The sequence below is a fragment of the Amphichorda felina genome, assembly GCF_050947745.1.
Source record: "Amphichorda felina strain 45539 chromosome Unknown scaffold_2, whole genome shotgun sequence".
Classification (NCBI taxonomy): domain Eukaryota; kingdom Fungi; phylum Ascomycota; class Sordariomycetes; order Hypocreales; family Bionectriaceae; genus Amphichorda; species Amphichorda felina.
Window position 1 is genome coordinate 3,416,417 of NW_028145048.1, and position 14,852 is coordinate 3,431,268.

The 14,852-nt window shown below is 53.6% G+C and overlaps 3 protein-coding genes across 3 annotated transcripts; 1 reads left to right on the forward strand and 2 right to left on the reverse strand.

The window, feature by feature from the left end:
- Positions 1-5,305: 5,305 nt before the first annotated feature.
- ACO1O0_002617 (uncharacterized protein) lies at positions 5,306-7,137 on the reverse strand (the record flags this gene model as incomplete). Its single annotated transcript, XM_083192083.1, has 3 exons — positions 5,306-6,287; positions 6,337-6,587; positions 6,649-7,137. 3 exons carry the CDS (start codon positions 7,135-7,137, stop codon positions 5,306-5,308), a joined length of 1,722 nt encoding a protein of 573 aa, XP_083053297.1.
- Positions 7,138-12,388: 5,251 nt separating this feature from the next.
- On the forward strand, positions 12,389-13,379 carry ACO1O0_002618 (BTB/POZ domain-containing protein; the record flags this gene model as incomplete). Its single annotated transcript, XM_083192084.1, has 3 exons — positions 12,389-12,706; positions 12,776-13,211; positions 13,276-13,379. 3 exons carry the CDS (start codon positions 12,389-12,391, stop codon positions 13,377-13,379), a joined length of 858 nt encoding a protein of 285 aa, XP_083053298.1.
- Positions 13,380-14,030: 651 nt separating this feature from the next.
- ACO1O0_002619 (uncharacterized protein) lies at positions 14,031-14,514 on the reverse strand (the record flags this gene model as incomplete). Its single annotated transcript, XM_083192085.1, has 2 exons — positions 14,031-14,088; positions 14,111-14,514. 2 exons carry the CDS (start codon positions 14,512-14,514, stop codon positions 14,031-14,033), a joined length of 462 nt encoding a protein of 153 aa, XP_083053299.1.
- Positions 14,515-14,852: the final 338 nt, after the last annotated feature.

The following is a 14,852-nucleotide window of genomic DNA, read 5'->3' on the forward strand; positions in this document are numbered from 1 at the left end:
TGTATTGCGGAGAAACGTTTACGAAATACAAAGCCCAGGCACACTAATTGGGGATGTGGCACCTCCTGATCCCGACCCTTTAGTTCCGGTTCGCTATTCCTGCCTGTTTTGGTATCAGCACTTGTGTGACGCCAAGATCCTGGACTCCCAATACAGCATTGAATTCTCTGACAGTGGGACATTGTTCACGTTTTTGAAAGAATCTTTTCTTTACTGGATCGAAAGCCTGAGCCTCCTAGAGCAGATTCCAGTTGGGGTACATGTAATTCATCAAGTTCTATGTGCAGTCCAGGTACGTATATTGTTCCCCATCTCTTGTTCCTTACGTTCTAACTATTCCTAGAAATCACCACATGAATCCCACGAGTTGATCGAGTTCTTGATTGATGCAGAAAAGTTTCTATACAACTTCACATCCATCATAGAAAAGTCCCCCTTACAGACATATGGCGCCGGGCTGGTCTTCTGCGGAGCGAATAGCGACATAAGGCACCGGTTTTGGGATCAAAGACTAGCCGGCATCAAGAATGTGTTTGGAACTGGTGACAACGAGTCCTCGTTTATACAAGCTCTGAAACATGACGGCCAAGTCGTTGCCGTAGCCTTCTCTCCGGATGGGCAGCACCTTGCGACGGCCTCTACCGACAAGACCGCACGGCTCTGGAACCCCGTCACTGGAAAATGTATACATTTACTGGATGGCCACAGTGATGTTGTTTCAACTATTTCCTTCTCTCCAGACGGCCGACTGCTTGCAACCGGCTCTGGGACGATGGTTCGGATCTGGGATACAGCCACTGGCATTCGCAAGTACACCCTAGAAGGCCATTCCCAGGATATCCATAATATCGCCTTCTCCCAGGATGGTGAACTCCTTGTGTCAGCTTCATCTGAGGGAAAAGTATGCCTATGGCACCCAGCAACAGGAACTTTAAAGAAAGAACTTGATGGCAAATTCTTTGCTATTTCGCCGAGTAACGAGTTTGTTGCCATCGCTACTGAACGGTCAGTGAGCCTCTGGAATACCGTCAAAGGAGCAATTGACCATAAACTTGAGGATCAAGACAACGAGACTGTGTTATCAATGGCATTTTCACCAGACAGTCAGGTGCTAGCTATAGCCTCTCGTCAGAGAACATGGCGCAGCATACGACTCTGGGATGTCACCACAGGAACCTGTAAACAAACTCACACAGTGGGGTACTTGGATATAGGCCAGCTTTCCTTTTCGCCCGATGGAGAGTTCATCGGTGTGGGCTTGCACAGTTCAGTTGCACTTATGGATGTTGCTAAAGGTAGTATCAAAACTCTTTCCCACGCTCGAGAAGGTGATGGTATGGTGTCAAGCCTGGCCTTCTCTCCCAATGGCAAGCTTTTGGCAGCAACCAGGACTTGGTCCTCGAGGATAGAGCTCTTCGATATGACATCCCGCGGCAGAGCCAGTGAAAGCTTGGGAATCCACACCGCCAGAGTCCGGGGTGTTGCTTTCTCGGACAGCAATCTGCTTGCGTCGGCTTCAGACGACGGTACAGCAGGCATATGGCACACCTCTGTGGGCTCCTCCCCATCAACCTGGGAGTCACTACGGGACATGGTCACTGGGAGTAACAACCGGATGCTCGATAAATGCAATCACGCCAAGGCCGTTATGTTTTCTCCGGACGGCTCGCTTCTCGCCACGATTGCATATTACGGCTGCACGGTGTCTATCTGGGACACAGCTACGGGTTCACACAAGCATACCTTCTCACTTCTATTCCTGGATGATAGCATCACATTCTCCCCTGACAACGAATCGCTGGTGGTTTTCTTCCGCGAACGTCAGGTACTAGAGGTCCATAACATAGAAACAAATGCACGCAAGGCTGTGGTCGATGGCTATAGACAGCATCTAATTCCAGATCCCGTGGAATCAATCAAGGAGAATGTTGTATGGGGGATCGCTGCCTTTGGCATGGGATATGTGTGGGATGCTGCTTCAGTTGCAGCGTGTAAGGACCTGGGTCGCACATTCAGCCACATTATTGCCTTCAGCTTCTCGCACGACGGCAAACAGCTTGCATTGGCCTCGGATACATGGATACGCCTCTATGACACGGTAAAGAACCGGTACATTTGGAGACTGGACGACTACCAAGGCCCTGCTGTTCGCGCCATCGCATTCTCCCCAGGGAAAGATTGCATTGTGATGGCGTTGGATGACGGCACGATGCAGCTCTGGGATACCGAACTGCGTGGCCGCAAGCAGATCCTTCATGGTCACCCTGACTCCGTGGTGGCTGTAGCTATATCGCCAAACAAAGACACGATTGCATCTGCTTCAACCGACGGATCGCTGTGGCTCTGGGACACCGCGACAGGGGGCCGCAAAGCCACAACAGACCTCAGTCGGTATTGTCTGCATACAAGAGAACTTAGATTCTCAGACGATGGTAGATATCTAAAAACCGACGAGGGTTGGGTCTCTCTCAGCTCAGAAACCTCTTCTGGCGCGAATGCTGTACGAGAAAACCCGGGTGATTCGGTATCTATAAATGAGGACTGGCTGTCCTGGGAAGGGTCAAATTTCCTCTGGCTTCCACCGGACTATCGGGCTGTTGACGCGGACTTTTCCAACAACGCGGTGGTGATGCTGCATCCCAGTTGGAAAGTGACCCTGATTGAATTTGAATGTGTCTAGATAGTCTGGCCCAGGTGGCCTCCCCTTCATACTCATTTTCAACAGCAGAAGAAGGAGAAGGAGAATGCAGCGAAAAGGAGGGAACGGGAAAGGGGGGCGGAGGTGGTCGACCACGAGAGATGATGATTCAAGTTATGGAGAGTGTGGCCAAACCACTAAATACCAGGTGGGAATAATTGCAAACGCCGTTTCTGTCAAAAATCAGGTGGCAGAATACGAGTAATGTATTTGACGCGCCAACATCTATCTCAGCTGTCCCCGATGGCGCCATAGGCAGGTATCCCGCGCGTCCGCAAGCCGTAAACAATCTTCTTTGTGATCTTCTCATTAGCAATAACGATAGCCGCCTCGGCCGGCCCAACGCCAAGTTCTCGTAACTGTGCCGCGAGGCTCTGCACCCGGCTAGCCAGCTCATGATAGCTGAGCTCCCTAGGTACCGACGCGGACATGTCACGCACAGCAACAGTGTCTGGTGATGAGGCGACATGGTGATAGAAGGCAGAAGTGACGGTGGTAAACGGACAGTGAGTAACTGGGCCCTGCTCAAAATACCGGATGAGGTGCAGGTCCGCGCTGGAGAGCGCCGTGTCGGAGGGAGGAATCGTGTACATGATCGTGAGTACCTAGGTTCAGGGACCAAAATGTCCGTACTCTTGATGTGCCCAAAACCACTGGCCATGAGCGATTCCAGAGATGGCTTATATGCTCAGAGTGCCAACTCCACATTCTCTCCTCCTCTCCCCATGTTTCCTACTAGCACGCAGCCTCTTGTAACTCATCCCAATGCCCTAGTCACTAGGTAGGGGTATCGACCAAATTTCGATCGACTTCAGCTAGCAATACTATGAGTCTCTAGGAGTTAGTCCGAGGCTATGGGTGTCGTGGGCTATCCCAATCGACGGGGATGCCTTACGAGGAATGCCACCGCTGGCATCATACATAGAACAGGATGGACGCGTAGCCAGATTTAGTAGATGGCGTGGCCGCGACCACAGTAGGTCCTGCAACATTCTCCCACAACCCCCTCCACCAAGACCAAAAGTTGGGAGGGCCGACCCACGTAGTATCTAATAGACCGGACGCATGAAGGACATCTTGATTCCTAGTTCTTGTGTTTTCACCGACGGGAGACCGAAAGAGTCAGTTAATCGGCTCTAATAGGACTCTGGGGCACAGTACTACGAGTACTCATAGAAGTGAAGTGATCACCATGCTGCAGTTGATGAAGCACCGGTAACTTGGTAATGCCACTCATCTATCGACCCATCGAGTGTCTCACGTCCCCATCGTCCTCGGTCGTGGCAAGCGCATTGTATTCATGAGGCCCCCCAGTCCCGGCCCCATGCCAGCAGCTCGGCTAGATTCACCCCTTTCATATCAGTTTTGGCCGAGCGATAATGATTTTATTCAACCAGGGTCACCGTCCGTTGAATAGCCTGGCCTGAGTGCCACCTGTTCGACAGACCATTACTGACATGAGCCCCCTCCCCCAGTGCGACGTTCATATCATTTCAGACACACAAGCATGTTCGGATAGACGACGCGACGACTGCTACCCTGTTTTCCTTTTATCAGCTGCAGCTTTCAAACCTGCCCTGCTGGTGAGCTGTCAGACGCAAGCCCTTCCTTCCCGCTTCGCTGGCCCCGTTCCCATATGAGCCGTGCTCGCTCGGACCTTGCGCCACAGTTCCCATCACGGCATCACCCGTGTGCCATGACCCTCTTTGTCCCAAATGGGGACCCCACCCTTTTCCGTGTCTTCCCTCGAGTATCTGGTGGAAATAATGTACTTCGTAGCCCACTTGAACCCACCTGGCAGGCTGGTCGAACGGGCCCAAACGTGGTGGTGAGTACTACATCCATGCACTAGACGTCGGCACGAGACGAAGCTGTACAGATTCATTCAGCATTTCGCTCGGTGGAGCCGCCAAGGGTGAGAGCACGTTTCTCGCCAGGAATAAAAGGTGGGAGATATGACGACGCTGGAATATAATTAAAAATATTGCCTTCATTCCAGGACGCACTGTGTGTCAGTGGGTGAGTACTATTACTCGTAGATCGAATATCGTGTGTGTGCAGTTTGTATCAGTGTGCTCAGTGTTGTTGCCAAGGCGTTTGTGGATGTCTCATCGTCCCCCAACCCTCATCACTCGGCATTCCTTGCATCATGGACACGAAAATGTTTGTACCACCAAGTTTTTGTTTCTTTCTCTCTAAATGGCTTTTGTTGCCATTCATATATATATATATGTAGTGTGTCCTATATAAGCGGTACCGACCAGCTCCAAATCTGAAGCGCCCCTATCCCCCCTCGCCCCCCACGAGAAAAACCGGCCCAGAAAGTTGAGAACTGCTCCCATTCCAGGTTCCATAGAATCCAATTGCCATAAACATGATGATATACAAATCATAGTGACGTCGGCATCCAAGCGTTGGTGAATTGGGGGCGGGCAGATACCTGATAGTCATGACTTGTATCAAGCCCCCGCCCCCGACCAGAAAAGTAACGAGATCATTAGTGTAGTGAGTGTCAGAAATTACAATAAGAATATTGAAAACATAGAAGCGCTGCAGGGGTATAATGTACAGCGTGCAGTCATCGCTGGTAGGAGAGGTCAAGTGCAATTACGCCGAGTAGCCGGCGGACTCGAGGCTGTCGGCAGAGTCAAACGACCGCCGAGCCTTGACGTACTTGGGCCAGGTATTGGTCAGGACGAGATACTTGATGCTCATCTCAGCGTCATCGAAGATGTTCTCGCCAAACTCCTCTGGGATCTCGCCCCAGTACCGGATATTCTCCATGACCGTCTCTTCTGATCTAGGAGTATCGGGGGGCGCAATGGCCGTCTGCGAGGTGCTCTTGGGGCCGGCGCGCCAGTCGGCCGTCTCAAAGGGCGTGGCAGGGTCGGGTGTGTGCTCGTCGCCGTACAGGATCCGGGCCGCGTTCTCAAAGACACCAGCCAGCTTCTTGAAGTCGGGCGAGGACAGGTTGACCTGGAACTCGGCGCCGCGGGAGCTGATGAAGTCGATGTAGATGCGCAGACCTTCCTCGAAGCTGGCCCGAACGTCGACCTGGCTGGTAGGGCTCAGGGGCCCGCCGGCCTTCTCTTCGATAACAGACATGTTCCGCTCAAAGCCCTTGCCGGCGTAAAACTTGAGCTTCCACTCGGCGACTCGGCGGAGGAAGGCAATGTTCTCGCCGGAGAAATCCCTGAGCGCGGAGAACTGCTGGAGGGGCTCGGGGTTCTTGACCAGTGTGTGCTCGAGGGCATCCATGGTCAGGACCGAGTTGTTGGAAGAGCTGGAGACGGAACCGGCCTTGGACTTGCGAGCCTTCTTCCATGACACGTAGGTGCTGCCAGTCTCGATAGAGCCGCCGTTGGCACCGGCACCACCCCTGTTACGGGCCTCCCACCGAGCGATCGATTCGAGAGTCTCCTGGCGGAGGGACTGGTGCTTGAGCACCTCCCAGACAGGAAGGAAAATGGTGAATATCTCGAGAAGCATAATAGAGATAGCAATCCACTGAGGGGGGATAAAGTATTGGTTAACGGCGGCCATGGCAGGGACGTAGAGGCCAACAAGCCACATGGGGGTAGCGTGAAGGCTACACACGGTCAGTTATATCCCCATCTCATCTGATACAGTCGACTTACCCAGCAAGGCAGCAGCCAATAGTCTGGACCCTCCAGCCGAGAGTATCATGGAGACCACGAGCACGCCACAGAATGTAGGGGGCAACAATCCAAGCCCAGAAGCACTGCCAGAACACGGAAGGCCACCACTCCCAGCCCTTGCTGGCAGCTGCCTTCTTCTCGGCTTCGGTGCCGTGGACTTCAGTTCCAGGAATGCCGAACTCAGGATGGAACTTGCGCGAGACAATGAACATGAACAGAGTCAGGAAAAGCTGTGGATTGGAGGTTAGATACATGAGTTCGCCCGAGACACTTGACCTGCGAGAGACTTACCTGGAAGGCCATTCCAGCACACACAACAGCCAGCATCTTAGTTGTGTAGTCAAGCGTACGGTACTTGTCCATGAGAGTCTTCTTCTTGGAGCTCGGGCGACGGTGAGAGTCGAAACGATCGGTGCCGATAAATCGCTTCTGCATCTCGGCGACGTATAGGAATCGGGAGTTGGAGGCCTGGAAGAGCGCAATGCCAAAGGGCAGCCAAATACCCATGATCCAAAACTCAACGCCCGCCGACATGTAATTGCCGTAGAGGTAGCCGAACTGCACGGCCAACCAGTACATATGGAGGAGAACGACGGCGCCAAACGACAGCGGCAGGCCACGGATTCGGAGGATCGGCATTTCACGTCTCTTGTAGAGGAAGACCATGCCACTAACGAGGACCAGAGTCCATATGACGGCAAAGCAGCAGTAAAAGATACCCAGGCCGTCGATCGCAGGGCCAGACGAGTCGTCCGCCCTGACCTCGAGACTCCCACCCATGATTGTCGATTTATCCGGCGTAGAGTGAGCTCGGGCTTGGAAGAAGTGTGTGTTGGCTAAGAGGTGAGGACGGTAGCAAGAGAGTGGGCAAAAAAGATAGGTAAGGAGCGTATTGAAGACCTAAGGTGACAGACGAAGTGAAGGGAACCAGGGGTCCGGAAATGGTGCAGCTGGATACCTTATATCACAGCATGCCACGCTTTATCAGAGACAATGCATGTACGTATAGAGTCCCACTTAGTTCCAGCCAACGTCGTGGTTCCTTGGGGGAGACGGGGGAGAGGAGGACTCGGACGAGTCAGGCCGAGGACTGACAAGCAGATGAGCTGTGAGAGGTCGGGGTGTCTGGGGGCCGATCGTGGGTTGGAGCCTTGCAGGCTCTGGAACTTTGGAGGCTGGACTCCTGGAGCCAAGCTTGTCATGTTTCCAGGGGTGTGACGGCTGAGTGGGTGACTCTGAGTCTGTGGGCGAGTACATGCCCATCATCCATGTCGATCTCCATGCGCCAGTATGGCAGACCTTGCCTCCTTGGTCAATGGTCAAAGACACCCCAGCTCAAAGTGGAAACGGCAAACCAGTGGCTTGCAGAGCCTGTGTGCCGATGATGAAACCGTTGCCATGTGCGAGTACTCGTCCTAGCTGTCTTCAAGCCGGCGTCTGAGGGCTGGCTGGCTGTGGATGTGAGTACAGATGCCTCACCCTTGTTGGTAGCAGGGCCGCACTGTCGCCTGAATGGCCCATCTACTATACTACCAGTCTCGTTGCTTGTCGCGTCGCTGCTTCGTCCTGGCCAGTGACCATTCCATACTCGTACGAGCATTGGCAGCCAGGCTGTAAAAAAAATCATTGCTGAGCCGTTCCGCCGTCACATCCAACCAGCACTAACGGGCGAGCTTCGCCTCATCACCCGCCAGCGTCACATAGTCACAGGCTCGATCGCTGGATGGACCTACCCAGGCTGATCACAAGCCTAAGGTAGGTAGATTCCTCCCAAGACCCCGTGGTCCAGGGCTTGCTCCCTGGAAGCTCGAGTCAAGGGTGCTGTGGTGGACTGGTCACTGCTGTACTCATGTAAGACAGTCTAACGGCCCCATATGGCCTACGTATGGGGACACCCGACACAAGCGGGACGAACAAAAGCAAAAGACGGCCCTTCCGTTCCCCGTAGTTACATGGTACGTTTCGCACCCAGGCATCGTCGTATCGAGCCAGAAGAATGAGCATGGTGGCGCACTTCTCTAGCTTGCTTCCCCGCTGCTGTGTTCTTTCCTTTGACTCCCTCATCTTGGACTTTTTCGGGCATGCCCTTTTCTCCAAATTGCGTTATGCAACTTCCTGGTTTGCGATGGGTCCTCTTGAGTGAAGTCCACATCACCCTGCTGCCCTGCATGAGTGGATCGCCCAATAGCCGTGGCCTGTAGCATAGCCCCCCAGCCCGATCTGGCCCTCCTCTTGGCGAAGGCAACGGAGGCCCGGAGAGCCATCTTCGGTGATTGCTCAGATTACTACTATTACATACAGCAGAGCGATCAGGTTACTGGGAGGGGTTTGTTGATCGCTCAGCTTTCAACTGCTGACCCCCGAGTACAGGGGCGGAGGATGGGGGCACCAGGGACCCCAACGCATCTCATGATCTCCCAAATGCATCAACGTCTGCCCCATTGCAATGCTCGCAGCGCCGACGAAAGTAGCGTCACCATCAAAAGCCCCAACCTAGAGCCCTGGCAGACCTGGGGCCTGGATCCTCGGAAATTCCTGGCCCTCGCAAACGCATCCCAGCGTAGTATCCGTAGATCACGGGCAGTGAGGATTCCGTGACCGAAGGTCACCGGTGACCGTCCAGATCGGCGTCGGCGACTCGACGGGACAGAAACTGGGGTAGGTAGGACAGTGACGCGCTGCCAAGCTCCCACTAATAGCAAAAATGCCCTTCTCCTTCATCAGCTGTCGGCGATGGTGAAATCATCACAGCCCCCTCGCCTCCCAAGTCTGCTACATCCCTTATTACGGGTACTCATACTGAGGGTGTCTCACACAGGTGGACGGCCTGAGCACGCCCAGAAGCAGTCGCCGACAACAACCAGCCACGGGGTCGAACCCGGAGAGCAAAAGAAACAAGAAGAAGACGCCGCGACCGTTGTGTTTCGACAACCGGAGCTGCATAAGCCTAGGCCGGGCGACTTCTGCAAAACGGCCTGGCTAGGGCTGGAGGGAGAACTACTCGTAGACATAGTATCAGACGAATGCAGAGCACCATGCACAACTCTGTTTGAACTTTGGAGCAGCTTTCGAGTGATACGAGGATATTCTGGGCGGGAGCTTCCGGATACCCCTGTCTGGCTGAGGCGTTCATGGGCTGCCCCAATCCGGAGTAGACCTGTCGATCCTCATCCGCATCCCTGGTCGTTCAGCAGAGTCTTGGGACGGTGTCCCGGTCAGTGCGGTGGCGCGCGGGGCGCCCAAGAGCCGATGCTTTTCGGACCACAAGTTAGAGCCAGCGTCCACCGGCTCCAGCCTTCGTGGGCTTCGGCAAAAAAAGGCACCTTGGCAGCCCGGCAGTCGCCATTGACAAGTGACAAGTGACAAGCGGCCAGTCTCTTTTGGGCAGTCTCAAATCTCCATGGACCACGAGCATGGGGTAAGTCCTCTCCATCGCGCGCGAGGATGAAATGAAGCGGTCGAATTCTTCACAAGCTTTCCACTTCGCAACGCCGAATCCCGGAGGCCCAGAGCTGTTTAGACTCCGTTGTGCGCAGCTTGTACGAAGCATTGCCAGGCTCGAGTTGATAGATACGATGTAATGTGCGTAATATAAGTAGCTGGCCCTTGTCCTGCGTGATCCACCACATGGGTTGCTCGCGTGGCTTGCCATAAGGCACTCGCACGGATAGTGATAAGTGACGACTCACTAAGCTGATCCAGCAATCAGGTCATCAGATGCATGAGAACCAAGGGACTGATGCCCCAGAACCAAGGGAGTGGCGCCCAAGTCCAAGTTGCCAATGCAACGCCATGCAACCAGGCAGGAGCAAAGTGGTCATACCCTTCTTCAGTTTTCTTTTGCCGGCTCTTGGCGCAGCGAGGGTTCAAATGAGCGGCGGGCGCGCGTGTGATTTCCGTATTACGAGCCAAGCAACTTCACAATCAGGGCCCTCCTGCACCATCGGTCCATCACAATGAGAAGTGACGGTCGGTCTAATGCTCCAAGATTCCCTCGCCATGATCCGTCGGTATCTAGGCCGATTAGACGTCAATGATGACCCCAGTCTGCCCAGTCTTGGATGGCTGGCAACCTTTCGTCAGCTTTCACAAGGGCACCAGGGTGCGAATACCAGCTCGGTGGGGGTGCCTCCCTCGATCCATGAAGAAGCAGCAAACATTCGAGGCCGAACAAACCGCCCTGGAGAGTATTATGCCGCCTGCGCCATTAGTATTGAGCCCATAGTGGCGGTTTGCGTGCTTTTTGTTGTTGTTTTTTGCTTTGTCGCTCAGCCACAGGCGCATTATGGCGAACAAGTGAGAAGTGAGCTCTGCCAGTCAGTTCCCCCCTTCTCCCATCTTTCAGCTCCTTTAACCTCTGGTTTCTATTCCTCATCAGAAGTCGAAGATGACAGACCCTTGTCTTAGGCGAGACGCTGATTCTCAAACTATCGAAAAGCGAGGCGCGAACCAGCGTTTCCTGTTGTCTTCTCAGACCCCTCTGGCCAAGGCCAGGCCGAGGCTTTCCTTGATATTCGCATGCAGGGGTAAAGTGCCAAAAGCAACTTCTCAGACATTGACTCGACCCCGAACTTTGAAGAGCCTGCCGCAGCCATGATGCCCAGCAGCCATCAAGTCGGCCATCAACAACTTCCCATGACGACCGCGTCAACAGGCCAGTCCAGACCTTTATGTTGCGCCCGAGAGCTGGAGACGGTCATAGAGCATTACCCTTGGTCATATGGATTTGCTGAAATCGACAATATAGGGACATCCATTGGCCAATACGAAGTTGCACAATCGTACTTCATACCTACCCCAAGGTAGGGCACGGTTGGGGACCAGCCGAACCACGATGTTGACCCCTCGACCCATGAGTCCACGAGTTTCAACGGTTTGCAGTTGAGACTTGGGTTTTCGAATCCCTCATGGATTATCCTTACCGCCTATTGTATAGATATGACCCATCATAGCCAACAAGCAAGTCGCAACGGATGCTGTCCGACCCTCATATGCCCACACCACCGACAACGGGTTGGACCCGTTGTGAGAGGGTGAGACACCGCATGGCAAAGGCCCTAGAATTTGCTTCTGTTATCAGCACAACGGCATCCATAGTTGCCGCCAGCAGCTCGCCATGAAGCGGGTATGGAGCAATACCCAGACCGAGCTTGACACCAGGTTTCTTGGTAAGGACCAAGCTGCCGTCAAGACTGCATGCTGTGTCATTGCTTCTCTGAATTCTCTCAAGGCGAGACAACTTGCGACTCACTTGTTGAAGCTCGAGGGGTACTTAGTAAGGTAGTACTGCATGCTGTGAGAGGAAGAAGGTAACGTAGCGATTTACCGTAAGGCAAGCATGGCTGGGGCATCTGTATTCGTACGAGAAGGAGGGAAGCCCAGCAGTGTGTAGGAGGTGCCGGCTCTACTACCTAAGTACTAAAGGTATTCGTAGTAATCGCATGTTTTTCCTAGCCGCGGAAGGTACGAGATGGATGCTCTCCCTTCCTCAGTGTAAATACTGACACTGTAGGAGGACGGGCCAATTAACCTAGAAACGCCGGTAGTGGCTACACATCGCAAATAGAATTAACCGCATCACAGACTCAGGAGATCATAGTGTGTAAAATCCGAACACCTATCATGGTGAATTGAAGTATAAGTAATTATTCTCCAGCTGTTAAGGTGAAATCTTTTGACGCAATGAGGGTGCTGGTTGCTGCCTTCTGATTTGGTTGATGCATTAATATGGCGCTGTAGGGTAAGAAAGGGAGGTCGTGCGCGTACGCAGCATCTGGTGGCTGTAACCTGGCAACTGTGCCTGATCTGGAGCTTCGAAGCACGTGACCGTCCTGGAAATTAGCTGTGATAGCTGCGATACGTGACCAAGCTCCCAGCTTCGCCAGGAATTTAGCATTAAGGGACTGCGCTGGCCGTTCTTGCGCCCGGAGGCTTGTGAATTTGTCCATTTCTGTGGTTGTAATCCCGCGTGATAGCCATTTCTGTAGTTTAATACCCCATTGCTCACAGGCTGCTCGCACGCGATCCCACCATGCCCCAGGAAATCGAGGACAATGTCCCGGAGGAGTCGCCTGCCGACCCCGGAGGCGATGTCGACATGACCGAGGGTCGCGCCGAAGGAGCTGAGGGCGCAGAGGGCGAGACTAATCTAGAGGGCAGCGAGATGCCCGCTACCGAGGAGGAGCCTACGAACGCGAGGACGACGTTTCTCGACTACCTTACAAGTCCCATCATCAGCCTGTCCATTGGGCCACCAGATGCGCCCGCTCTCCTAAATGCGCATCAGGGTCTGCTGTCAAGGAGCCCGTACTTTGCCGAGGTGTGCCAGTGCTTCGTCGACGACGGCAGCGTGAGTGCCTCCCATTGCCGGTAGCTCTAGACTGTGGCCGGGACGCGCGACTGACAGCAAGCAAAACAGCCCCGCCAAATCGACCTCCCCGACGAGAACATCGACGCCGTCGGATCCTTCCTCGAGTTCCTCTACACGGGCGAGTACTTCCCGCGGAAGCTCCCCGGCCAGCGCGTCCTCGAGAACGACCCGACGGCCCCCAGCGTTGACGACACGGGCGACCAGCTCCTCAAGCACGCGCGCGTCTACACGCTGGCCGAGAAGTTTGGCGTCTCGGACCTGAAGCGCCTGGCCAGCTCCAAGATCCACTGCGTCAACTCGACGGCCCGCGGCGAGATTGCCTACACGCGCTACGTCTACGCCTACACCAGCCAGGACGACACCAAGGTGCGCGCCCCGATTGCCAGCTTCTGGGCCACGCGGTCGCACACCCTGCGCTCCGAGGTTGAGGACGAGTTCAAGAAGCTGTGCTTGGAATACCCCCAGTTTGGATACGACGTTCTCAGTAAGTTGCCCCGCCCCCTGGTGGTGGGGAGGCCGGTCTGGTATGTGTTGCTAAATGTGGATAGCCCGAGTGCTGGACGACAAGCTCAAGCGGCAACGAAACGAGAAGATGCACCCTGCCACGGGCAGTGGGCGCAAGCGGGCGCGTCACAGCAGTGGTGGTGCGTGAGAGGACGACACCTCATCTGCACGAACGATTACTACGGTTCCTCCGACGGCTTGGTAGGGTCACGCAAAGATCGTGGCCACACAGTCGATTAGCCCCTACCTTACAAAGGGACTCGATACTTGTTATGTCATTTTTGTACTACTTGCAAAAGCCTTGTAAGGGCGCTATCACCTTGTTCTATTACTACTCTTGGTTTGGGAAATCACGGGCCGCCACGGTTGGCCGTTTGGTACGCGGTAGTTTTGGGTCAAAGGAACAAGCCGGATGCGAAGAATACCCAATGTTTCAAAGGTGAAATTTCACGGCGCAAATTTGGGGACCATACGTGAGTGCCTTCAGGACGATTGTCATGACGGCTGTGGTAGCATAGTTCATGGTACCTAGGTTGCCACCAAAATCGAATTGATTTGACATCACGACTCGCCCCTAGAAACAATTTATTGTTTGTTTGAATCTTTCTAGAGCATACACCTATCAATCACTACATACCCGTGCGAAAGAACGCAATTGGTATTGGAGACAAGCATCCTGCCGTCATTACGGAAAAACTTTTGTAATTAATATTCGTTTCAGTCCCCCCAGGTTACTATATATCATATTATACATTGAAACCATCAATGTGTCGAATGAGCTGGCCCTTGTCTACTTCTACTACTGCGAAATCTCGCACAGAGCAAAGGCAGCGATACCAAAATCGATAGCGGTAAGCCTAGGGCTGTTAACAGCAGCACTTCCCGTCGGGACAGAGCCGGACTCTATGGTCCCCGTGGCTCAGACATGCCAGTCTGGAGGTCATGGTGGCATTGGTAGGTATGCTGTCCTGCTCCCCGTAGTAGGCCGAGCATATGGCATCATCAGACAGCGGGCACGACTCCTCATCAATGTAAATGAACTGCAGCTGCTCGCCCTGGACGGGAATGACGATAGCGGGCGGCGCGTAGAGGACGTTGAAGAACGTGATGAGAGACTTGCCTACGGCTTTGACATCGTCATTGGCAACGCCAAAGAACACGGCAGCCATGCCGACCTGCTGGATGAAGTATGTGTTCTTGGCGTGGTTGAGGTCCATGAAATTGTGCACCTCGTACATGGACGCCGAGGCCATGTAGGCGTTGAAGCCGACCAGGCCCTGCATGTCTCATAGCCGTCTGGATAACTCCAGAGCAGGCTCCAGAATTCCGGTACATCTGATTCCCATCAATAAGGGCCTTGGATCCCTGGAGACAAGTACCCCAGAACGACACATCCTATCATCAGGCAAAGACGTTAATTACGTGCCTATCCTCAACTGGGTCATGTACTACTTTCACTGCTCCTTCTAGAGCCCCTCCCCTGAGTGCTGTATGCAGGAGGTAATTGCTAACCAGGACCTATTTCTTACTATTAACATAAAAGAAAGCGCCAGGGGCTATACAAATAATAGATAACACACTACAAAACGATAGACCTAGTATTATAAGAGAAGTAAGAGAA